Below are 26,253 nucleotides of genomic sequence, written 5' to 3'. Positions count from 1 at the left end.
TCATTTGAAATAAGAGAACAAAAGAAAAGTACTCAAGAATTATATTTCATTATCACATAAGCATTACAGATTTGTAACCTCACAATTTCTCTAAGTTTCTTTAAATATAGTTGGTTTTCATTGTGGGTTTTGACAAAGGCACTAACCAATATGTGTTGTAAGGGTTTCAAACAAGGAACAGTCAGTCAAGGGTTTTTCTGGTTAAAATCTTTTAGTACAGCTGTAATTAACATGTGCTTATGTTGAAAGAAAATTTTATATGTATATTAACCACACACTCATATCAACTCAGGACAAAAATAAACATCTCCTTCATATGATTGTCATTTGACAGTATCAACCTTTCGACATCTTACACACATCTTGTTCATCAGTTGAGTTATTTATCAGTTTGACCACCTGTAATATAGAAATACAATCTACTGCAGTAGTACAACACAGTCAGCTGAGTCTCTCAAGGGCTTGAAGAACGCTGCAGTGGAATAAGCCTGTCTGCCCACTGCTCTCCTGAGTAACCAGGACCCTCCCATCGGGTCGAGGTCTGTGGACGAGGACCACCTCTCCCTGGAGCAGACTGATCTCTGAGTCCGTCTGGGCTAAATGTGTTGCGGTCACTCTGTGTCTGCAATAAAAGAAAAGTAAATGCATTTTTTTATCCAGTCAGTCAAATCAATATCAATAATTTCAAGTGTACATAGTCTGACAATCAATCAGCTCTTTATTGTTATGACACACATTCAGAAACATAACATAAAGTCTAGCATACCTGCTGGGGCTGAACGGAGCTGACGCTGCTGATAGAGACAACTGTGGAGACATTGTCTTCTGCGAGTTAGAATTTAGATCCAAAGCAGTTGTTTCAAGGCCATTCCTGAGAATAGCTACTTTTCCATCTTTGAGAATAAACCCTGGTCCGTCTCTTCCCAGGGTGAGAGATGGGGCCCACACCTCTAATGGAAGGGGGCCAGCACTGGAGTTGAATTGAACCGGATTTCCTGATGGCCACGATGAGGTCCGGGGCCTTAGAGTAGGCGAGGCTTCATCTGTAAGGAACCGCACTGACTTTGCTGGCTAGGGGAGTAGAATGTTTATTGTCAGGCACATGTCCAATAGTGATCACGGGAATAGTTTATGAGCAATGCAAACTTGTGACAGTCCCAAAAAATCTTTTTAAAATTACTAATATTACCTTGTCTATATTGTTCTTGTGTGAGTCAGGTCTGACAAGAATTGACTGAGGTCCATTGGACGGCTGTCTGTCCTGTGGAAATGTCTCCTGTGGAACAGTGAAATCCCTGTCCTTCAGCACTAAAGCAGCAGGGGGCACTGCTGGCTCAGTCATCCAGCCCAGTGGTCTAAAGTTAGACAGGATGCTTTTCTTCCTCTGCAGGGCAGGTGAGTAGCCAGACGCCTGCACTTGTGTAAAATGCTGTGAGTTGGAGGGAACATTCCCATTGGACGTATGGTTTGAACCTGGAACAGAACATTTCAAAACATTATTTTACAACTCCTCAAAATGCATTTATTTCTTAATTAGATGTACAATAAAGTTGCTCAACTCCCACCTCTATGAGGATTAAAGATTCGTCTCACAGCATCCCAACCTTGTGATGCCCCATGGAGTGATGTTTTTCCATTGGCAGCAGATGACACTGCATGCTGCGCTCCATTTGGCACAGATGGGACCTGCCCTGTTGAGTATATCGTTCCATCAGCATTTACCCTATCAAGAGCAAGGACCACAGCAGGTTTCTTGGCAGCTGCGGGTTTCTTTCCAATTACTGTGCTGTATTGAGAGGATGCATTCGCCTCTTGGGTCTCCAGAAGTCTGGCCGAGGTTCTGCAGTGAGGCGATGGAGCAATTTGTGAAAAAAACAGTAAAATCAAGACCCAGAATCAGTGTTATATTTCTGTTCATTAATCATTTAAAAGTTTGCATTATGAAATATCATCCTGTCCCTTATCAGTTACTCTCTGAATGCAAATGTCATTCAACTCCCACTTTCTGCAATCAGGGATCACAGCCTCTCACCTGAGCACAGGTGAGACGTAGTTGCTGGGCAAAATGCCCACACTGCCCGTCCTGAGCGATAACCCACGCAGCCAGCCTTCTTTGAATTTTCCATACACTCCTACCATCTCTCCTTTCGTCAGCTCCAGTTCCTCTGGCCTTCGTGGTTTGTAGGAGTAGAGGACAGCACACCTGAGGAGGGATTTGTTAGTATATGTGAAACATTGCAGCATACTACGTGCTCACTAGGTATTAAAATCTTAGATCTTGAAATATGAGTTTAATTTTCTTTAAACCTTACCCAACTTATTTGTATACAAAATATTAACTAGTTTTAAGATTTCTTGACATGAAAGGAAGATCTTGCTGCATGGACAGAACATTTCATGCCATCTATGTACTCACATCTTGAATTGATGTTAATAAAATCGATCTGACATTATGTAATATAGTGTTGTAGTTACTCACACACTGATGGACAGCTGCTGCGTAGAAGGGGCTTTGCTATCTGCAGACACAGAGGACCTTTGGGGGTTCATCAGGGCCATAGAGACTGTGGGTCGAGCCTCGTTGGTCATCTTCTTCACGCTCTGTAATTGGAAGAATTCTGAATTATCATTACGCAAAGCAGATCATTTTAAAAAAGCAATAGTTAAAGAACACACCAGAATGTCAAATACTTAAAAGCTGTGATTTTGAAAGAATGAGATCAAATTAAAATACAGATGTCTCTGTGAAAAAGGCTACACAGCACCTGTACCAGGGTGTTGGTAGACCCACTTTACTGGGAAGTGTGACCAAACAATGATATATTGCACCCTGATAGAATCTCACACTGAAGTTTAACAAGCTCTTATATTGGGGGACAAATTTAGATTAGTAATCGTGGGAAAAAAAATTTTTTTTTCTAATCCACATTGTTGAAGCAAGATGACATTTGCTCACATGCTCAAACATGTTAACAGTCTTAGTGTGACTTCATATTGAACTCAGCAAACTCAAGCATGACTCAGTGTGTTGCTGAGAATGATTAGAATGCCATTACTATTGCCGCTATTCTATTATGGAAAAATGGCGGCACTCATTACAAATTATGAATAAGCCAAAGTAATTACATTTCATGTATGGAACATTATTCATAGTGATAGTCAACTTTATTGTCAAATGTACCATATATGCATGATATACAACACAGATGAAATTACAGTCCTCTCAGACCCACAGACAGTAAAAAAAAACATGAAATTAGCTTGTGCTACCAGATTTCATGGCACACCATTGAATACTGTGGTGAAAGAAAAGTCACTTGCAAAGTCATTGACTTTCATTCAATTCATACATTGCTTTGGAGAAATATTATATCCTGAAGCTATGGGTCGACAGACAGACGGGCAGAGAGACAGACATCTACCATGGCTTGTTGCTATTCACAACACTACCTCTCAACCAAAGCATTAATGGTGGCCCGGGGATTCTTCTGTATAGCGTGAATGTAGATCCTACAGCTCTCCCACTTTTAAGCTACAATGTGCTTCACACAAAAACTAAACAATTATAATGAAGACTCAGCTATTACTGTAAGCATTGGCTCGTCAAAGGCTATTCGTTGAAGCAGAAGTAACTCATGGTGACATAAAGATATAATGCCAAAAGACACACAGGCTTGGCATGTTTTTTTTTAAATTAATTCTTATTTAACCTTTATTTAACCAGGTAAAAGTCCCATGGAGTCACAATAACTCCTCTGTCAGGGAGTCCTGGTCAAGACAGATCTACAATACACAAAGGACAAGACAAGGCCACAAACTACACCATAGATGACACACCACACACACTAGGGTACACCAGACAACAGACAGGTAGAACACGCATATAGAGACAGACAGCTAAAAAGTCATAAGGTTAAAAACAGTTGCATTTTTCTTCCTCATATAGGAGAGTGGCCAGAGGAACATCACCATAATCTATAGCTTAATGATATATTATTAATCATATTACATGACATTTATACTAACTATAACCGTAGTAGAACACAAATGATACAAGATTGAACAAGAAAAAAGCAAGAATACTACTTCTTTCATGTATTAATGATTTAATTTGCATTAGTCCTTTTTTCTATCCTTATTCTGCCAGACACATTGAGCCTGCTCCATGTATGCTGCTGCCGTGCAATGGTGAGATGCAACTACCAAAAAGTGTTTTATTTATATGGAGACTTTTGGTAATGTGACAAATCAAGTCCAAAATGGTATGAATCACATAAATAAACCAATCAAGAGAATGTTATTGATATACCACAAAGGATTTGATTGCTGTCTGAGCATTGACCTATGCTCAGTGCCCACTGAGTGACTAAAGAGCAGGTACAGCATTAAAGAGAGCCAAGCAGGGAATCAGAGAACAAAACAGTATTTTGAGATTGTTTCACAGTAGTTATGTTGTTAAGCACAAAAAAACACAACCACACCTCCTACTTCTAATTCTACTTAGCCCTGTCCGCTTGGTGTGTTTGTGTCACTCAGTTCCCCCCTCGGTCAAACAAACACACGAAGCTGCAATTGTTGAAAGAGTCCATCCATGAATGACTGAGACCAGAAGAGAGCCACAGGCACTGACATGTAACCTGAGCTGTGAACTGTGAAGTGAGACAAATGGGTTGTGAGGTATGTTAAGAATATGGTTTACTGTGTCATGAATGTGGTTATATTTTTTCTCGGCATATTGGTAACTGATGCTGCAGACGTATTCTGGTCCAGAGGAGGTCCTGTTATGTTCACAGGATCAAATGATGTACCAAATACTGCTTATAATAGAACACACACACACACACACACACACACACACACACACACACACACACACACACACACACACACACACACACACACACACACACACACACACACACACACACACACACAGAGTCTGATGAAAAAAATTCCGGGGCGAATACTGCAGTCAATGGATAATACTATCATTACACATACTGTACTATCCTGGATTTAGTTTTTGTAAAAGCCTGGCTAGAATGAAATCACTTCATTGATACCCACAAAAAAGCTTAATACTATTAAAAAAATCAGAAAATAAACAGATAGCTGAACAACAGCAGAGAACGACATGACCACAAACGTCCAAAAGTCATAAATCACAACTGATGACTAAGAGCAATTTATAGTGCACTTCACTGGAATGTCACTTTCTTTTTTCCCCAGGATATCCTGCATAGGGTAACTTGAACACATACAGTCAACTGTTACTGTTTCTGTGAGAAAGAAGAGATAATGTAAAAAAAAAGATAAATGTTTCTTCACATGTTAATGTAAACAAAAGGTGTTGATGTCTTGCTCACACAGCCAGTCAACATGTCTATGTTTGTCTTTCATTGCTTCACTCTTCTTGTGCTCTCCGTAATGTTTTTCCTGCCCATTTTCCCTCCATTAGGACCGTCTGATCATTCCCACCGGTCTCAGATTGTCTCCTCCTCCTTGCGCCACCTATCATCTCCTCTTGTTACCTGCCCCAATTTAATCCATGTTTTTCTTACCCTTTGTCAGTTTGTGTATCTTCTTAACATTTGAATTTTTTCTGTGTGTGGATTGTTTTTTGGCATTTTTTTGGATTGTTTCTTGTTTCATGGAAATTGATTGTGCTTTTGCTCTTTGGATTCTGTTTATTAGGACCTCAAATGTATGCTGCTGAAATACTGTAGAACCCACTCATCTCCATTTGGTGAATTGACAGGCTTCTTGGATATCAAAATACCAAATAAGTAGCATAGTTCTTTCTACACTGCATGTGACGTTTTAAATTCGGCCTTATTTCCATGCTTTTTTACATAATCTTGCCAATATTTACATTAATATTCATGATTTCGGCTGCAGCTGGTGGAAAACTGTATTCGTCTGTGAAACATAAGAGCCAGAGGTGAGAGCTGATGGCATGTAGCACTAAGAATAGCATGTATGTTGGCTTGGTCAGTGTAGAACTCAGCCTCAGCTTCAGGGACGGAGCCTTCCTCTCCTTTAAAAGGGAAAGTGCATGGCTTGTCTGCTATTACTGGCCCACTGATGTGAAAGTGAATGTTACCTGCTTAGTGAAGAGGAAGATGTTTGAAGGCAGAGGAGAGAGGTCTGTTATGTAACAAACTTTACCAATGACTCATCATCATCAGCATGAGAGAGATAAGCGAGCACACTGCAGACTCTCAAGCCTCCCACTCTCAACATCTCTCATTTACTGCCTTCTTTTGCCTTCATCTTGTGTTTTACCCATTTTTTTCAGCTTGAACATTTTATTTAATAGTTCTCATCCCAGTGTAATGCCATCTTTTTTCAACATTTCCTGTCACCTTATGCACTCCCTGTCTTATCTCTACCCCTTTCTGCTTTTTATCTTGTTCTCAAGTGTTGAACCTCCTCCCTTCCTTTCCCTGTTTTTCTTCAACCTGCCAGAAGTTTATCATTTTTCTGCAATGACATGTATAATTACAGGGTCAGCAAGCAATTGTGAAATGAATCAAAGGAAATCATTATCTCAGGAGGTGGGAGCACTTGGCAGCAGGATATATTAAGAAAACTCAAAGGCTTTTATGTCGGCACTCCACTTTGGCAGTAGTTGGCTACAACTGGAGTTATGAAATGTATTTTTACAGCATGGAATTTTACAGTATTTGCATTCTGTTGCTTGTGGTGATCATCTAATATATTAAATATGAATAAAATGCCCAATAAATTATTGTTTCTTCAAGATGTTCATGATCCATTGATCTGCAACATGAAATACGCTGCAGGTATCATGTTGGCAACATGAAAATAATTGATTACCAGTATTAACTACACAAATTTATAAAGCAAGGTTAAATTCACAGACTAATTGTGCCGTAAATACTTGATGCTTTCAGACCTTTTATTTCACACAAGCTTTTCTTTTCTCTCTCCAGTTTTTCTCTGCATGAATAGGACAGCTATACGACTTTCCTCAAGGATTAGATCTCTATCTGAGCCAAGGACAGAGAAGGAGACACTCTGTTAGACTGTCGTTTGGGGAAAACCCTACCCTATGTTCACTGATTAAAATATTTAAAGTCTCAGTCTTCTCAACCAGGTCTTCACTCCTTTCACATCTAGCACTATCCCCTATTTGTGAAGACTTTAAGAAAGCTTTATAATAATGTAACAGCCAGAAAAGGGTGATGCATTTCATTCCTCAGACTTAGTGTCACAGTTCCCTCCCTGCAACCCCAAGGAACAACTTGATCCCTCAGCAACTCCAATGAAAACATCAGCTATCTCAGAACCACATGTTTCCGGTTAATACCAATTCTTGCAAACAACACAAGGCAGTTCTGCTCAAATAGTATGATAAAAATTAATTTAACAACTTTTTCTTATCCGTATAGCATGCATAGAGGGAGATATGTTGGCACATGACTTACCTGTAACGGGTTTCTGTGTGTATTCTCGGAGTGGCGTCTAATTCGTTGAGAGTTCACTCTGGAGGGATGAGAGGTGCCCCGGGTAGCAGGAGGCCCAGAAAGGCGGTGTGATGGACCGTGGTGGTTGAAGTTGCTGATGTTGGTTGTCTCTCCTTTGGTAGTCTGATAAAAGTTGACGCTATTGGCTGCAGGCTGTTTCCAAGTGTTAAAGACGGGCAAGGCATTGGTGATGGAGGTCTTCGCTGGGACTTGAGGGATTCCGTAATACGTGGACCTCGTGGATATGACAGCGGCCTTGGATTTAACTCCACTCCCAGTCCGGTGGTGAAATTCTGCTGAATCACTCCCTTTCCGATTTTTTCCCTCTAGCAGTTTGACGGCCACTGGATTTGGCTGAAAAAGATGAATGCATAGAAGAGTAACTAAAGTAGAAATCAAGATGAATCCTAACATAGATATTAGTCATAGCTCAGCCAACTCTCCTCTACCTGCTTCTGTCAACCTCTGCTTTTGCTGATCAGCGAAAACCCTGTCTAAATACACCCACTTATCACCACCCCACTCACCCCTACAACTTGTTGGACAGTCAGGCAGGGAGGCAGGAAGACATGAGCATAAGCACTAGAAAATAAGCCAAGAATGAAAGACTGGTGCTAAGAAGAGCTGCAGAGACAGCCAGGCAGACAGACAGATGTGGCAGGGTTAATGCTTTCACTCCCCACAGTCATGTGCTGTTATGCTACCCAAGCAGAGAAAGCATTAGTGTCCTCACGCCTGGCTGCACAAAACAAGGAGAGGCAGGCTCAGAAAGGAGTGCAAAGAAAGGAGGAAAGTGAAAGAATAGAGCAGAGGTTGAAAAAGATGAGAAGCAAAGCTGAGGCGGAGCTTTAGGAAAAGTGGATGTGAGACAAAAGGAGGCATGAGAGGAAAATTAAAATAAAAAATCAAAGCAGATCACAAGTGACTCTTTGTTATACCTATTACAGGAAAAAAAACCTAATCCTGGCATGGACGAAGTTTGTCCACTAAAGCAAGAATTACATGAAAATAAATGACAACTCAATAAGGCCTGGTCACATATTAATAAGCACAGCTCCACAGCCAAACTTTCTTCCAAGAACTTCTTAGTCTAGGTGTGAAATTTATGAATCAAAAATTTAAATGAAAATCCAGATACCACCTGAGCGGTGACCTGGAATTAATGACTTCCAGTGACATCTATTCTTCAATTCATTGCAGGCATGAACTACACCATCAGACCAAAGTGCCATACAGCAGGTGTCAACCTTGATAATGCTTGAAAGGCCGCAACTCACATTCAAACAATGAGGGAAGGAAGAGAGAAGGAGGGAACTAAGAGGAACTCACCTCTGTAAACTGTAGAGGGCAAACTCCAACTTTCTCCCCTAGCTTGGCTTCAATCCAGTGTTCATCCACCCTCCTGATGACAGACAGGATGTCTCCCTGTAAGCCAGGAATAAATATCACACTCAGAGAGAACTCTTAGAAAGAGGTAAAAAGAATATAAAACAAGTGAAATAAAAATGTCCTTGAACCCCAAATTTGCAGAATTTACAGACAGTGTCTTTTCTGTGGTCAGGCCATGCTCTAAAAATCATTTGACCATCTGCATTAAAACTGACGAAAGCAGAGTACAAGTTTGCATTGATGGTTGGAACATGAGCACTGAGGCCCTTACATAACTGCCTTAGAAATCCTTCAGGGTAAGGAACAACCACTGCAGTAGTGAATCGAGCCTCCAGGTTCACAAGTCTCTCAAAGTATATACACTCATCGACTTTCCAAAAACCAACTGTTCGACAGTGCCATACATGACAGATGCTGAATGGGCTAAGTTACTACTAGGTTACTACTACTTCTAATAATAATTAAGAACGCTCACAGTCAAACTAAAGTACTGAACTCACGAGAGCATCAGCTATTTTACACAACACGAACTCTTGGAGCACTCAGTAACTATTAACAAAATGAATTTGATAATTTGGTAACTTCCTAATCCTTTGACTTTCAGATAAATAGACAACAGCATAGAGATAACACACGTAACATGGCATCTTGTCGTCTTCAAGTTTTGTAAAATCTTATTCTGAATTTCATGGCAGCAATGTGTCTCAAAGAGTGGACTTAGACAAACCTTATTGGATCGTTCCACAGATAAAAAATTAAGTTTAATTCGTAAAAGGTAACGTTATCATGATAAAGTGTGAAAGGGGAATCCCTGAAGACTCAGTCATTCACAAGCAAATATGGGAAACACTTCAACACTTTGTAAAGTGGGCAAATCGTATGACTGTTCCACTGTAACTCCTGTTCTGTGAGTGAAGCGACCATCGCTTCATCCAGCTACAGATTACATATGAACAGGAATTAATCATCATGAGTCCAGCAGCCGGACATGAAGGGAAATCGGAAGCGCTCTGCCTCATAGTTACAAAAACTGGCTTTGCAGAAGGGTTGCATGCAAATGTACACGGAGCAGACCACGTAACAGCTACACAAACGTCAGCCAGAGTTATAATAATAATAATACCGTAATAATGGATTAGATTTATATAGCGCTTTTCTGGACACTCAAAGACACCTTACATTGGATCCATTATTCATTCACTCCTCATTCATACTTGGTGATGGTAACTACGTGTGTAGCCACAGCTGCCCTGGGGCAGACTGACGGAGGCATGGCTGCCAATCTGCGCCTACAGCCCCTCCGACCACCAGTGGAACAATCACACACATTCACACACCAGCGAGTGCCTCACTGGAGGCAAGGAGGGTAAAGTGTCTTGCCCAAGGACACAACGACAAAATGACTCGGGAGGAGCGGGAATCGAACCGCTGATCTTGAATAAGTGGACGGCCCGCTCTACCACTGCCGCCCCTTCTGCACATGCAGAATGTTGCCAATGGATGGAGTGTGTTCATATAGTACAGTACAGCTAACCCTAACCTTGGACAATGGCCTACCCAGACAAACTGCTCAGCAATTGAGAGGGCCTCGATATATATCTCAAGTACAGTAATAGAACAAAGAATGGAAAGTCTTTGCCTCTGGTCTCCCTATGCTTGTGGAGATGGAAAGGAAAAAACTCTTAAAGAGGACCTTTGGGGGAGGACTGAATTGGAATGTTATGTATACTGACAGGGTTTTCCTCTACTCGTCATTCAGATGCTACCCCTAGTACATATGGTCTCTTGACAAACAGCCACTTAAGGATTGCTAATTCAAGCATTTTAGTGAAGACATGCTGTAGAGAGTCGTGGGATAACCAGACTATCTGGAAGTTTGTTGCTATCAACCCGAGTAGGTACAGATGACCCAGTGATCCAGACCACAGGCAGAGCCTCTGCTAGGATCTGCTGCCATTTATCTGTCAGATATTACAGGCAGGGCACATACATTAAATCTGACTCAATGAACAGGATTCTGGGTCTTGTCAAGGTCATAGATGAGCTCTGTGTGCTACAGCAAAATTCTATCCTCCAAAACAACAAGCTGTACCTAGGTACATTCATCATCAGAGGATTCCGACTACACCATGAAATAAATGTCTGACCTGAAATCAGGGCTGCGACAGCAATGACTACAGGAGGCAGCTGACTACAGCAAACTCTCTTTAGCCTTGGGGACAGCTGCTGAATGAAAGGTAAGTGCTGAGAGGTAACTGCTGGGTTTGGAACAACGTACGCTGCCATCAGGATAACACCTTTTCAGGAACCTCTGTTTCCTCCAACAAGGCAAAACAAGCCACATTCCTTACAACAGGCCATAGACTAGAGTAATAGACTGTCCAGCCTGCACCATGTCCTGTTCCTCGTAGAACATTAAGCACATTATGAAGCAACAAATGCAACAATGCAGTGGACTGAAAGCAACTGAAACCACGCATCAGGCAAAAATTTAGCTTTAAAAACTTAACCAATAAGTGTCAGATTTTCCAAACTGCTTACTACGTGCCGAGTGTCGTTTTCAGAGGTGAAAGTATTACTGTGTGTTCAAGAGTCAACATATTATTTAGTCGATTATCAAAGGCAAAAGTGTTGTCAGGGTGAAACTATGAATTAATTATGGCGTCACTAAATGTTCTAGTCAGGGTTTTGTTTAAGCCACTCACTCTGGTACAGCTCAGCTTCAGATCAAATTGGGTTTAAGGTGTTAGCTTAAAAAATTAAATAGCTATACTCAGAATATTCAGTATAATTGAAGGGGATCCTCTCCGACTAGTTAGCATGTCATTACTTCCTGGAGATTTTTTTTTTAGCATAATGCTTGTCTTTTTCCACCAATTAAAAAGGATACCCCTTAAGTAATTTAACACAGTAGATTAAGAGTCAGACCTTGATGAAGGTGAGAAAACATTCACTGTCTTCCAAATTCATCTCTTTGGGATTAAAGTTGAACAGAGCCCTGCAGAGAGCTGGAGGCTGAGCTTGTTGAAGGGGTTGCATCTGAGGCGTCTGGCTGATGGTCTGCAGCATGTTGGACACGTCGCTAGCATCACGGGAATTCACATGGTGCCTGTTCTCAGTCACTTTTTGTTTTGGGCTGTTACCAGGTGTGAGCACCAGCTCTCCTGACAAATCTCCTTGCTGGTTATGCATCAGATTCCTGAGAGTGAGCTGAAAAGTAGACAGAAGTCATCCATCAGCTACTGTACGGTCGAATAAATCGGTATATTAATTTAATATGATGATATAGCTTTCCAAAGATGACAATACCAAATTTCATTACACACTGGGGATGTAAAGACCTTATGGGCTGCACACAAACACAAAGATTTATTCTGTCCTTTGATTCACCTGTGAGAAACTGTGACCAGGTATTTTACAGAGACACAACATGACACCTGTTACATTTGTTCAACACATTCATGTGCAATTTCAGGACATGTGCTAAAAGTGAGCGACAAACTTCAAGATTTTCTCAACTGAAATTGTGCTGAATGAATACCTGACATTCTTATCGGTGCACAGGCATGTTTAGTGTGATGTGTAAGGCCATATTTCTCTGTTATGATAGCTTCCGCTGACTTGAAACTTTACAATTAACACTTCTTTCAGTTAACCCTCAGTCAGTGATCAGAGACAGTCACTTATTCGTTATTTGACGTATTCATAGTGTACGCTGGTGTTGACATAAGGCCTAGGCATTTACTCAGAGAGGCTCCTTTTGTTCTACTATCATAACACTACACCGTAGGATGAAGCAGGAAGTGTGTAACGATAAGTCAGAGAATGTAAACGACCCTCTTCTGTCCTTCAAATAAAGGGCTGTAACTCCTCTCCATTTTTAAACAGAATCAATGTACAACATGACATTTAAGCACCAAAAATTTCATTCGCCTATCTTGAATGGATTTTTGAGAAAACGTATTTGTTGTGAGGATAACACATTTTTAAATATCATGATCCAGTTTAACATCTGTAACTGTAGTCACTGCCGTTCAAGACTGGGATGATCATAACTACAGGATAAGAGCAAACAAGCATGAGATACTAACGATCACCTAACAGGAGTGCATTTCATTAAGGAAAGGCAGTTAGAAAGAAGTTAATTAAGCTTTACCTGTTAGTGGTAATTCTTGCAAAACGCATCACAAACTAAAGTTTCAAAATAAAAAAAAGGAGAACACAAATCTTATCCTAATTTTTTTTGCTGACTGTATGATTTCATACGTGACATTTTGCAGCTTAATGATTAAATAATCATGGATGGATTGAATCAAGAGTTTTCAAAACTTTGACTGGCACTAGTGCAAAGAACTCAACTCAATTGAAGGTAGAGTTACAGAGAAACACGTCAAAAGTTAAAGACGTGGACAACTAAGAAAACAGTTTTCTGTGTGTTTCACAACAGCAGAGAATATAGTCAGCAATGACGTTCACTCACTGTGAGGCACCATCCTCTGATCACATTGTCTCTGATAGGAGACAATGTGTCGCACAGACCTGCTTTACACAGACAAATGATTTTTAAATACGCACCACTTACTCTTGTCTATGATGTCATGTTCTTATAAAGGGTATTTTATTAAACTCTTTGAAGATGAGGTGAACGATTCCTGAGACAGATTACTGACTGACTCTCATTTTAAGGTCAGCAGCCATTTATCTGTCTTCAGAGTTACTATAGCTTAAACATTCTTCAAGATAAAATCTGACCTACATATCATTTGTAAGGCGTACATTTAACTGAAAGAGTTTTCAAGGTTACTCACTAAAGTCTGAGGTCTCAGATCAACAATTGTAAATGTTTCAGTGCATCACAGACGTTCTTTGACCACCACAACCACACGCTGACAGTCCCGCAGACAGTGTGCATTGCACAGAGGTTTTTTGCCAGTTAATATATTTCTTAGTGATGTTCGTAATTATTATGATGTCCTTAAATCCCTCGTTGGATGGGTTACAAGCAAGCCACTGATAAAATGCCATTAATCAATTATTTGTTTAAGTAAATCATGGATTCATTCATTCATTCATAGGTACTTTTATGTATTCTGTTGGCGATGTCGAAAACCTCGGTAAGAACACAGTATGTAGAGCTATTCATAAAGTCGCGGGGGCTACAATCACATGCCATAACTAAAAATGTCGTACACACATACATTTATGGAACACACACATGTTACTGTAGTCAGATATACAAGTGCAGTCATAGTGGGGAATATTATAATGGCACTAACTTCCGCATTGACACAGTTGGCGATTTTGTGCCAGCGATCCTTGCGCCGTTTGGCAGCTGCAACTGTGTTGCTTTTTGCCTGGATTATTGATTTGTATTGCTCGTATTCATTAATTATTATTGTTTGCTCCTCCATTGTGAAATATGCTGCTCGGGCCTGTTTGTTGCATTTTTGCGATTGGTCGTATGCAGCAAACTCCGCTCTTTTTATGTGAGCGCGCACAGATCTAGAGTGGACATGCTTGAATTGAATTAGTGAGTTGATAGCCGGCTTTATGGTACCGAAAATCCGGAGGGCGGATGTCTCGGTAAGTGAAGCCAGATAAGTAAGAGGAAGCCTGGCTAGGTTAACCAAACTTTATGGTACAGGCCTCTGATATGCTACGGTCTGTGGTTAGCTGTTAGAGTCATGACTCGGCACATCATCTGGTGGATCATGTCTAGGTCGGATAATACAGCATACTGCATACATTGGATTATGGCACAAGGGATAATAATATCTTATTCTGTGTACTAGGAAATGCTACCCTGGACCTGTAAAGCAGTTATACAAAACTTTTTACTTGTTAGAAAATGCATTAAATAAAGTATATTCCATCACGTCTGTTGGCAAATTTGTTCAAATCTGTGAGCAAAGGGTTATGATTTTTCTTAGCTTATTGTTTGTTTTGTTTTTGTCATTTAGTTTGGTCCTGACCATAATTACCTTACTTAACAGTTCATGTCAATGTGACTGATCAACTCTGACTACATGGTCTTAAATTGGTTTGAGATGTCCGTTCTCTACATTAACTCTGTTAATCTCTTAACACCCATGACCCTCAGCTTTCATCACAACAGGGAGAAGTACAGGGGTTCTATGTTCTTAGGACAAAAACATACCACTGGCTCACACTTCAGAGGAAACATCTAGTCACACCCAGCTCTTCTACACCAGAAAAAGTCAGAAACATAATAAGTTTATTATAAAGTGGAAACCCCCTCGTAAACTGGATGAGCATACACAGTGGTTCACCAGCATTTAGTAGAACGAACATACACAGCTTTATTTGAAAGACTAAATTATCATGCCTGCCAAAACAACATGAATGCCATGATGCAACTGTCATTTACTCATTTGTGTGGAGAAGTTTGTTGCTTGTCCTGTTTATAACATTACTAGCATGTTCAGTTTCTGAGCTACAATACAAATCATATAATGGGAAAGGTTTAAGGCATTATAAAGTTTTATGATGTGTGCATCAAAGCAATGAAATTCTTTTGATTTGTCCATTTTACTACATCATGTATAACAACAGGATAAAATGTCTCCACTTCTCACTCAGTCATCAGTATATCAGTATACTGTATGTGTATACATACACACAAACTATATACACAAATATATATATATATATATATATATATATATATATATATATATATATATATATAAAAGTTTATTTATTTTATTTTTTTGTTATTTGAATAATTTTATTGTTACCATGGTTACTTAAGCTCCTTGTCTCAGGGTGATTGTCTCAGATCAGGACTTTTCAGGTGGGACAAAAACTGTTTAATACATTTTCCACATGAATTTATGGTCACGTCTCCCATGTCCTACAGAGGTGCCGTTTCTCATGTTAGGGAATATTAGGAATTCTATTTGATCTTCTAAACATTTGTTTTTCCAAACAACAAGGACAGCTTGAGCAACATATTTTTGACTGTGTTTCATCAATAAAGCGCCCCTGTGACTTGGGATCCTCAAGATTTCTTGCTTGTTATCCATGTTGCACAAACAGAGGACTCGTTTTTCAACTCAAAATGCTAGGTTTTGGTAAATGGACGGCAATTTTGTAATGTCTGAATAACAGGCTAACCTAATCCCATTTTGGCAGCCACTGAACAAATCACTCTTTGTTGTAAGACAACAACCCCTCTGCATTGGAAGAGTTTCTTCACAGTAAAACAATCAGCTATGTCCATCAGGATGATATAATGTCTCCACACTCACTGTAATAGAAACACTTATTTGTTACATCGCTAATTGAATAATGTAAAACAGAATTGCACCTCAAAGTGGAGATAAAGTTGCTCTAAAACATGCATCATCTTTTGTGGAGGATTGGGTTTGTGTGTGGGGTGTTGTACTGACCTCCATGGGCCCCTGCTTCTCTTTCACTCTGATTTCCTGCTGCTGCTCTTTCTCTTTGACATTCAAACCAGCTCTGACCGTCGGCACCGAGTAGCGGTTTGTGTCTTTGTCCCTGCTGGACCCCGATGAGGCCTGGAGCCCTTCTATAAGCCTCACAAGGAGGTGGTTTGAAGGAAGCTCCTCCACTGTCCTAGCAGCAACAGGAGCAGAACACTCTGGACAGAGCAGCTGGGAATGGGATGCCTCTTGTCTCTGCAGGCAGGACACACAGAACGTGTGCTGGCAGGGCAGGACCTTAGCTGACACGTCCAGCTGCTGGAAACACAGAGGACACTCCAGCAGGGCCATCAAAGGCAGCTCCTCCATTTTAACAGGGACAGCTGTCTTTTGGAGTACAACTTCTTTTGTACCTAAAACACTGTAATCCACCATACTAGGAGGGGAGAGAAGAAGACAAGTCAGAAATCCAACAATCAAAGACTTACAATGTCACTTATTTCCAGCTGTATCACAAACATCAACACTGTAAAGTCACCCTGTAAATTATTAAATGGCCTGACACGGTGGAAGCCCATAAGAAGCCTGGGAGTAAACACAACACGCTCATTGCTTACAGGTGTCATGTCAGCTCACCTGTCTGAACAGGTAAGACCGCCAGAGGAAACATCCACAGCAGACGGAACACTACGGCGCTTGTTTGAAAAACAGAGTCAACAAAAACACCGAATACTTACATATACACACATATATACTCCTATGTGCTGACTGTCAGAGTTATAGTCCATAAACTCCGATTAGTAAATGCGTAACTTTCTCTCCGCCGTCGCCATGACGCAGTGCGCAGAACGCAGGAGCGTACGGAGAGCGGGCGTGTGATCCGTGCGTCGCGTCGTGGAAAACCTCCAAATCTGTGACGACATGAAACCAACCTGTGGAGGGCAGACTTGAAATAAGACGGTGACAATGAGTCAAAAATAACCCGACTAATTCATCAGGAACAGTTTCGGATTTGAGTGTTATTTCCGACGCAGTTTAACCCTTAATCGTTATAGTTGATCCATTTTTTTTTTAATTAGCATTATTAAATGTTAGGAAATATTTGCAACATGGTAGAATAAACTACCAAACCATGTAAAACGATTACTAAAAATACCTAATGTTTCAAAATAAAGTTTTGTGATCGTTAAATTTGCTCTTTAGTCGCGATTTAAAAAAAAAAATATTTAAATCTGCTCCCCAATTTGATCTGATCGACAGAAATTTATAAACCCGCGCTGACACAGTTGGTTTGTGAATTGCACCGTTTTTGTGGCTGAATTATAAACAGGGAAATAAAAACGGCAGTATTGAGAGCGCTGTCGTGTGACGTGGTCTCCCTCTGCTGGTGCGTTCACGGACCAGCTCTGTAGAATCACCTGCAGAAGTTTCAACACACTCCATCAATCCAGCTGAAATAAACAAGAGAAAAAAATAACAAGAAATCAAAACCTGAACCCTATCAGGCTGCCATCCTCTTCCATCGCTTTGTCAAACATCTGAGAGAATATTGTGTCTTTGCTGGACATGTAAAGCTACTACGGTTATTTGTGGAGGTATTGTCACACAAGTTGTAATCCTTTTGTTTGCATTTCATTTGCACAGTCCGGACTCCCAAATTCCCCATGCTTGCATCCTAAGTACTAAATAATTTAGCTGTATTGGTTATGTAGTGAAAGTCCAGGACATCTGTTTGAATTTTTTAAACAAGCATGAATTTTTCATCCATTTCTTCACATCAGCAGAACTCAGGGATTTCTAAAAATGTTCATATGGTTTTTACAGAAAGAGAGGGAGAGAGAGATTAGCTATAACTTATTTAAATGCTCATATCAAAGTTGATACAGGATTTTCCTCTCTGTCTCAGCCTAATGACTATAATAATGTTTTCTCTCGATTGAAGGTTGACATCTTGATGACTGTTCTGGTCCCATTCTGTGAATGGCACTCAAACATGCAGAGAAAGGGAATGTGGTTGTTGTAGTTTTTTGCTGCTCATAAGACGTTACCTTATCAGTGTCTTACAACCTCAACGGTCAATCTGACCTCCACTGGAAATATGTGGATGTTGTGGGAAGAATGACAGTCTTTGATGGTTCTGATACATAGTCTGGCTGACGGAGAGGGATGGGTCTCCCTGGGGATGGGTCTGAGCTCAGTGTGCTGTCTCTCAGAATATTATGGCTTGTCACAAGTTGCTGTATAAGGACGGGTGCCTTCCTCTCCAGCTTTCATGTTTTATTTAAAATGCTGTCTTACTCAGAGAGTGCTGCTAACTCATTGGATGTGATCTGTCTCAGCATTGCATTCCCCTTCTATTTCCAGGTCTCTTTCTCCCCCGTCTGTTTTTGATTACTCATTTAAAGTTGGAATATTGGCTGTTTTGGCTGTAAGGCTGTGTTTCTTGGACAGTGTCATTTTTACATGTCTTTCTGTAATTTCTTTTCTAAATGAAGTCTTGACGAACACCAGATATCTCTCAACATGAGAAATGACAAGCCTCCAGTCTGTGTTTAGAGAAACAACACAGGACTCCACTTGAACTGGTTCAACTGGAACATCTGCAGTTTTGGGATTGCCACATTAGCTTGACTATGTAGACGCCACACCTTTAAAGCAGGTGAGATGTCCACTCCCATTGTCTGACATACAAAGTACGACGAGAACGAGGTGCTATGCTAATGGACGTCAAAGGGTCATCTATCGGATCAACTCCCTGAATGCCTACAAATCCTATTTAGGAAAAATACATCTGCAAAATATGTCTGCAGAGCATCAGGCAACCTTCAACCAGATGCTTTCATTAGAAGTAACTTTGCAGTTCCTCCACCCACAGTTTGTTCTGCTTGGTCCTCCTGTGCCTGCAGATTGAATTCTATAAATATTTTATATTTGATAAATAAATGAAACAACCTATTTTCTTACTTCTGAGTAGAGCACTAAGTTGATGCCCTACCTATGTATGCAGGAGCTCATTATCACAGTACTGACATTGTTATAGTCAATGCTCAAAAGAGATTTGGAACTTTTTCATTTCTTTTCAATATGCATCACATGCACCCATTTGGTACCGACAAAAAACGTTTTTTCTATAGTAGATTCTTACTTTGGAGACTTGAAAATGAAAGTATTTTGGTTAATAAAGAATATAAGAATAAACAAGTTAAAGGTTTCTCATCCTCTCTTCTTTGTCTGTAGATGCCAGAGTGATGTCGTAGACCATTATGTTATTAATGACTGCCTTTGACTGTGAATCTCTCCGTCCTCATTTGGGGATTGTGCTATTTACAGCTGCTTATCTTATCAAACTGCAGGCAGGGAGCATCAGCAGCACTGACAGGCATGTTACTTCATGCCAAACCTCACCTTTGCTTAAAAGTAAACCCAAACCAGAGGATTAATTGGAGCTGATGAGTGGGACTCAACCTTTGAGCCGACTGCAGCTGAAACACCTGAGACAGAGTAAACCTGACTGCTGTGAGGGGTAATTGTCTGCAGCAGTGATGATACAGAAGTCTTTCAGTGTGCAAATGCTCCAGCAGCTGTTGGAGTTGGAGATGTGCATGACGAAACTAAAAATAGGACGTGTACACCTCTGAGCCAGCTGCCTCTCCATTGCCTGTGGGACAGCCTTTACTTCTCCCCGCTCTCCTCTTTCCATCTTCTTGCTCACCTTCCTCTCACTGATTGGTTGTTGCTACTCAGTTTACCTACATGTCCATGAATCAAGCCTTGTACGTCTGGCAGTCCTCTCCTAGTTTGAAAGGCCTGAAACAGGACACCTCCTCCCCTCACGACAGTACATTATCCAACCCTCACACAGTCGCACAATAAGCTACAGAAAATGTTTCTCTCTCATGAATCTTGGAGCGAATTAAACAAGAATGAAGCTGAGTTTTGTGTCAAAAGCAGATACAGACTTTCTGGAAAAGAGCCTTATCATCAGAAAATGTGAGTTTGGAATGGACATAAAAACGCCAAACTTTTTTTTTTTCTGTGGTGTTCTGAGTTTGTCAGTTAGCCATTAATCTTTACACTTCCTTCACTTTCTACACTTCACCTCCTCCTTCATAACAATAAAAAAGTATTTCCAGAAACTGTTCCTGACCCTGGGCCTGGACTCCATTCGGTTCAGAGCACGACCCTGACCCTCACTGAGACCATTATTGGGATGTTGGGGGCCGTCCCTTGAGGGGGGGTTACTGTCACGGTTTGGTGTGTCTGTGCTGGTATGTGGCAGGGGGAGAGGCCAGATTTATAGGTGGAGCCTCGGCTCCATACATGTTGGTCCTCTCCACACCTGCTGCTTATCACCACGCCCTTTGCTGGTCTTCTCACCTGATCATGATTGGTGTAAGCACCATGAGGCTTCTTAAGCCAGGTTTGGTCAGAGCTCTTAGTCGGTTCGTTTTTTCCTGGAGTCTTGTCCTGAAGTTTTGGTCCTGACTTTCTGTCCTGTAGTCCTGTTTTGTTCATGCCTTGTTCTGCCTGCGTTCTGTTTGCCTTCCTGCCCATGTCTGTAGATATGTTTTCAGTTATGATTAAAACCATGGACAGAAGTTTTGCGTACGGTCTCCTACATTTCGGTCCATACCCCGACCTCCGTGACAAATACAAGTGATTTAATTTTAAATGAATTAAAGGTTGCCCTGTCATCAAATGATTAGTTCTAGTTAATTAAAAAAACACATTATTTTCATGTGTTTAAGCAATGTTTGCCAAAACCCACAATCCTCAGTTGTTTTATGATATTGTAGGACTTAAGATGAGATGACATGAGACTGGTTAAATTTAAATTCTGCGCTTTTTGAACTATCAATAATAAAATTAACATTTAATCACCTTCTCAGCCCAATGAAACATGTCTCAATCAAACCAATACCCTCCTCAAAATCACGTAGCCTATAAAACATTTGACACTATTTCACACCAAGGGAAAAATGTGCCCAAATATGTAGTACCTGATTAAAGTTGAGGAACAAAATACAATGCATTTGTTTTTAATTGTAGTTACCTAAGCTACAAAGCAATGTACAGCGAAAATCCTCTTATGGTATTATTGCAGCATCTTTAAAATGACCAGTCATCCACACATGCATCAAAGTAAACTGATGAGTTCTCCAATAATACGGTGAGAGTTTACGTTGGTTTGGAAATATGGTCAGAGTCACATTAAAATCCTCTTTCCATGGAAGAAAATTTCAAACACAACTACGTATCACATTTAATATTTCATAAGGTTTGATGAAGATAGAATGTACTGATTGTGAGATTTAATCTTGACTTTAACCTGTCATTTTTATGTAGGCTGGGATAAAAATAAGACTTTACCTTGATCTACGTCAGCAGGAACAGATAGGGATGAGACTGAGAAGAGAAATCATTAGGCAATGTGAGATGATGATGATCTCAGATGAAGAAACTTTGAGAGCACTTCACAAGATTAAAGAAAAAGATAATACAATAAAAAAAGCAAAAAGAGCATCAAACAAATGCAATCATTTGCTAAACTCATGTGAGATAAAGAATAAATCAGCCTTCAGCTCTTTTCAAAGGAATTAAACATCACACAATACATTTGTCTAATGGACAAGCGTCAAAGGCAGGGTCACCATTTGTGTTAAGTCACATGAGAGCAGTGGTGGGTGGTCAGGTCTAGCAAGGCCATCTCTGCTGGTCTAACATAACCAGAAATCATGATATTTATGATAAATCTTAATTATATTTTGATGCATTTTCTTTAAATGAACATATTAAAATACAGTACGTGTATAAATATATAATTATACATTGGAATATAATATGACATAGGCCAACACTGAATCAGTGGTTGTATTTTTAGGTTAGAGAGGTTTTATCCAATCAGAATTCAGGTAGCTTTTGTTGTCAGGTTGAATAAAATCTGCCCAGGGACTTCAGAATCTAGAATGCAGGTCTCCCTGCACTGTGAGTGAACGGGAACATATGGTTAATAGACAGATGCGATAGCCAATCAGATCACGAGTTGGCGAGGCTAGGGCCTTCTAGCTGGCCTCACGTTCACCTGACACATGCGTGTCCTGTGATTGGATACTCACTCTGAGAAGGCGTTGCTATGCAGACGCTATGCAGACGCACATTTGAAGAGAAGCTGTAGTGCAGTGGTTCTTAACCTGGGTTCGATCGAACCCTAGGGGTTCAGTGAGTCGGTCTCAGGGGTTCGGCGGAGATGGAGGTTAAGACAAAACACCCGACACAACATGTCGGGTGTTTTTGCCGAACATACACGAATCCCTGTGTACATGTGACACATCGTGTCAATTCGTGGTGACACGCCCCCCTTAGCCAACACTGGCTGGAGGTGATCATGCTACATCGATTAGCCTACCTGTGCTACAGGGGATTTTGTGCACTCAGTAGTCGATTTATGCCTGTCATGATGGTACGTCATCTGATTGCTTTCTTAATATTTTAATTCATAGTAACTATGTTGAGCGAAAAAGAAAGTGGTCTGACGAATAAGTGCAACGTGAATTTACATGTACTGTATAACGGAACATGATGGGAGTCAGCGTTCTGCATGATTTGCAATGTCAAGTTGAGCAACTCTAGTCTTGCACTGGCAAAAATAAACTAACACTTCCTCAAACTGCATGGAAAACAAAAGAAACAGACTTTGCTGTGAAAATGACATAACGTAAGAGCAGCACTTGCCAAGGTGAAGCCACTCATATCTGAACTGGTCTCTCAATAAAAACAGCAGAAGTCACACTGAGTTACAGGTAGGTATAATTTCATGTGAGTTCATGCACTGTCTTGGTTTTGTTCTTTAAAAAAGGTGCCCTTAATGCACAATTCATTAAATACACCAATAAAACATATACTTGTCTTAAACTTGAAGGGAAAAAAAACACATTATTTTTTACTAAAGAAGGGTTCGGTGAGTGAGCATATGAAACCAGCAGGGTTCGGTGTGTGTGTGTGTGTGTGTGTGTGTGTGTGTGTGTGTGTGTGTGTGTGTGTGTGTGTGAGTGTGTGTGTGTGTGTGTGTGTGTGTGTGTGTGTGTGTGTGTGTGTGTGTGTGTGTGTGTGTGTGTGTGTGTGTGTGCGTGCGTGTGCGTGTGTGTCTGTGTGGGGGGGAGCAGCTACACACATTCCACTGTGTGTTTGGTATGGTATTTGGAGAAAGACTACTCCAACCAGGGTATTCAGCTTCCTCCTGTCTCTTTCCGACTTTTTATATATAAGATGTAGTTCAGTGGTAAAACGTCTGTGATGATGGAACACTCCATTAAAATTACAGTTCACTTGGGATGCAAGGATAGAAGGAGAAGCAGTGTGTGACAAATATGGAACTATTAAAATATGACCAAAGCTCTTCTGTCACTCAAGCTCCACTACTCTGTGACATTCATCTGCAAGTGAAGGATACGGTCATGGCAGTGATGAATCGTGTGTCAGAAGTAATTAAGATGACAGCCAATGCCATCTAGAGGCCAGATCACGACTCCTGCTAAACTATGGATATAATCTTTATGCTGGACAAAACTGAGAAATGTCACCAGTCCCTTGGAGCGGTTTATAGGTTTGCTAAAGGCACCCACACTCAGACAGCAGTAACTGATCGTCGTATTGTCAGACTCAGTTTCTGTCCATGTTGGAGCTTATTATTACTGTGAAATAGTGTGTTTCAGAATAGGAGTGTGGATTTCTAATCACTGTCTCTGGATTTTTACTCCAAGTTGGTTCCATCTGCTCTGGCTGTCTCTCCTTTATCTAAAGTTAATCATGCTGTGAACACACGCACACACACACACACACACACACACACACACACACACACACACACACACACACACACACACACACACACACACACACACACACACGCACACACAGCCCACTCATCTTTTCCCCCTCTTTCACCTTGGTTCCTTTCAATTAGGCGCGACCCCTTGTGACTGGGGAAGCAGAGACCCAGATGTTGGTGTTTCAGCAGTGGGTCTTCAGGCTGAACGGCAGACAGGCTGCAGCACAGTATGTAATCAGCATCACTTCTGAGTATAAGCTTTGGTTCAGCTGTTTAAGAAGCTTGTAGTTTAAAACCACATGAGTAAGCTCTTTGATTGTGGCCTGCGATGGACCGTGGGTCATATTCACGATGGCGACTAATTATCAGTGCCCTAATTTGCGAAATCAGTCATTCTTTGGCGCAGAAGCAGGCTGTGACTAATACCACAATCAAAATCAGACCCAATCACCCAGGCTTTCAGGGTCTGAGGGACTATTTCTTTTCTCTCTGAGTTTGTTGCCATGGAAATGCCATCCCATCATTTTCTCAGCATAGTGAAGGATTAGATAGTGATGTCAGACATCTGTGTCAAATCCGTCTCCAGCTCATTTCAGCCATTTGTCATGTTGTTAGATGACAGATGACAGCCTGACAGTAGCAGAGGAAGTAAATGCGCCACAGCTCCACGATGAGTTTCCAACTCTTGTTTATGCCACACTTTCCTTTTCCGACTCCCAGCTCCTTCACTCCCTTTTCCTTTACCCCTGAGGTAATATGGCCTTTGAGGTAAATACCATTTGTTTTGTTGTTTTTCTATGATGGCTGAATAATGGCTTGAAGTATGTGGCTTAATGAGAAACTGAGGCTGGGATGGGAGTAATCTTGCCTTTCTTTCTAAGCATGGTGACACAGGCCAATGGAGATTAATAAGAGAGCAGGGGTTTTAACGCTTTCACTGCTACAGAGAAACATGATCTGCTCAGCTCAATACTGGTTACGCATTTTGTCAGCCATATATGGGCCTTACATTTTAGCAAGGCTTTAGCATGAACTGTATATACAGTAATCATTGATGAAGAAGAAAAAATGATAGCCTGATTTTAGAAATATTAAAGTCATCAGTCTAAGTTGCCCATAATGACTGAAATTAATTTAGATTTATGAACGTCTGATAATGAATTCGACTTTGTGATCTAGCTTTTTTTTTTTCTCCATCAGCTAAATAATGATTTCTGTCGGTGTCGGACCAAATACTTACATAACTAACAATTGCTCAGGATATTTATCAAATGTTTCTAATGTAATGTAGACTATCAAAATAAATGACATCATGCCTGCTAAACTTGTTGGCGTTCATCTTAACATGCTTTATCGACCATTTTACTGGAAGTATTTGTGCCTCATGGAGCAGTTAGCATGCCGTGTTTGCATTCAAAATTGAAGTACATCATCAATGTAAAATATCCACTATAAATTAACCCCAGGGCGTTAAAAACACCAAATTTGCCTGACCTATGAAATTCAACATTGAATTGTGGGCTTATATGTTTGATAGAATGTTTAATTTTTTGCACAGAATCTGTTGTAAATCTAAAAATGTCATCTTTACTGATGTTGGTGTTTTATTTTACCTCACCACTAGAACATTCATATGCTAAATTTCTTCACGGAATTTAATATTTACAGGCATAATATGATGTTGAGTATCTGTGCAGATATTGTAAGTTCCCTGTTTATAATCACAGATCAGCGGAGGTCAGATGGGTGGGTGCAACATGCCCACCATCTGTATGCAACATTTAATCTCTGGGTGGATTAATCTGGTTCTCCATGGGCAGTATGAGGGATTTCTTCCATTCCTGATGCAGGTGTTATATTTAAAATACTCAATGGTGCCTCTTTAAAAATACATACTGGGAGATGACAATAAGATAATTACTCCTCAAGAGGAAACATTTGCTGTTTAATGAGAGAAGCCTGGAAATATAAATCAAAATAAATTTGCCATACGGCACTTCTGTTGTGTATTACTGTACCCCTCATCCTTAAAATACAACAGATTATCACTGAGAATAGATTGGATTACATTCAAAGAATCGTGACAGACTGAGAGAGAATCATCCTCACTGTTGGATTGTGTGCCACATGATAGTCG

The 26,253-nt window shown here is 40.5% G+C and overlaps 1 protein-coding gene across 2 annotated transcripts; it reads right to left on the bottom strand.

Moving 5' to 3' along the window:
• Window positions 1-24: 24 nt before the first annotated feature.
• sh3rf2 (SH3 domain containing ring finger 2) lies at window positions 25-17,215 on the bottom strand. Of its 2 annotated transcripts, none has more exons than XM_068325250.1 (11): window positions 16,925-17,215; window positions 16,292-16,724; window positions 11,808-12,089; window positions 8,820-8,915; window positions 7,452-7,844; window positions 2,480-2,601; window positions 2,033-2,203; window positions 1,566-1,840; window positions 1,190-1,473; window positions 767-1,071; window positions 25-622 (listed from the first exon to the last, which is right to left on the bottom strand). In XM_068325250.1, exons 2-11 carry the CDS (start codon window positions 16,721-16,723, stop codon window positions 442-444), a joined length of 2,541 nt encoding a protein of 846 aa, XP_068181351.1. In that variant the 5' UTR covers window position 16,724; window positions 16,925-17,215; the 3' UTR covers window positions 25-441. The 2 variants fall into 2 exon arrangements, with proteins under 2 accessions (XP_068181351.1, XP_068181350.1); XM_068325249.1 differs by having other exon boundaries at window positions 17,026-17,214.
• Window positions 17,216-26,253: the final 9,038 nt, after the last annotated feature.

This window comes from Antennarius striatus, chromosome 10, assembly GCF_040054535.1.
Source record: "Antennarius striatus isolate MH-2024 chromosome 10, ASM4005453v1, whole genome shotgun sequence".
Lineage (NCBI taxonomy): Eukaryota > Metazoa > Chordata > Actinopteri > Lophiiformes > Antennariidae > Antennarius > Antennarius striatus.
Note: the sequence above shows the minus strand (reverse complement) of the source record. Positions and strands in the feature narration are given on the sequence as shown.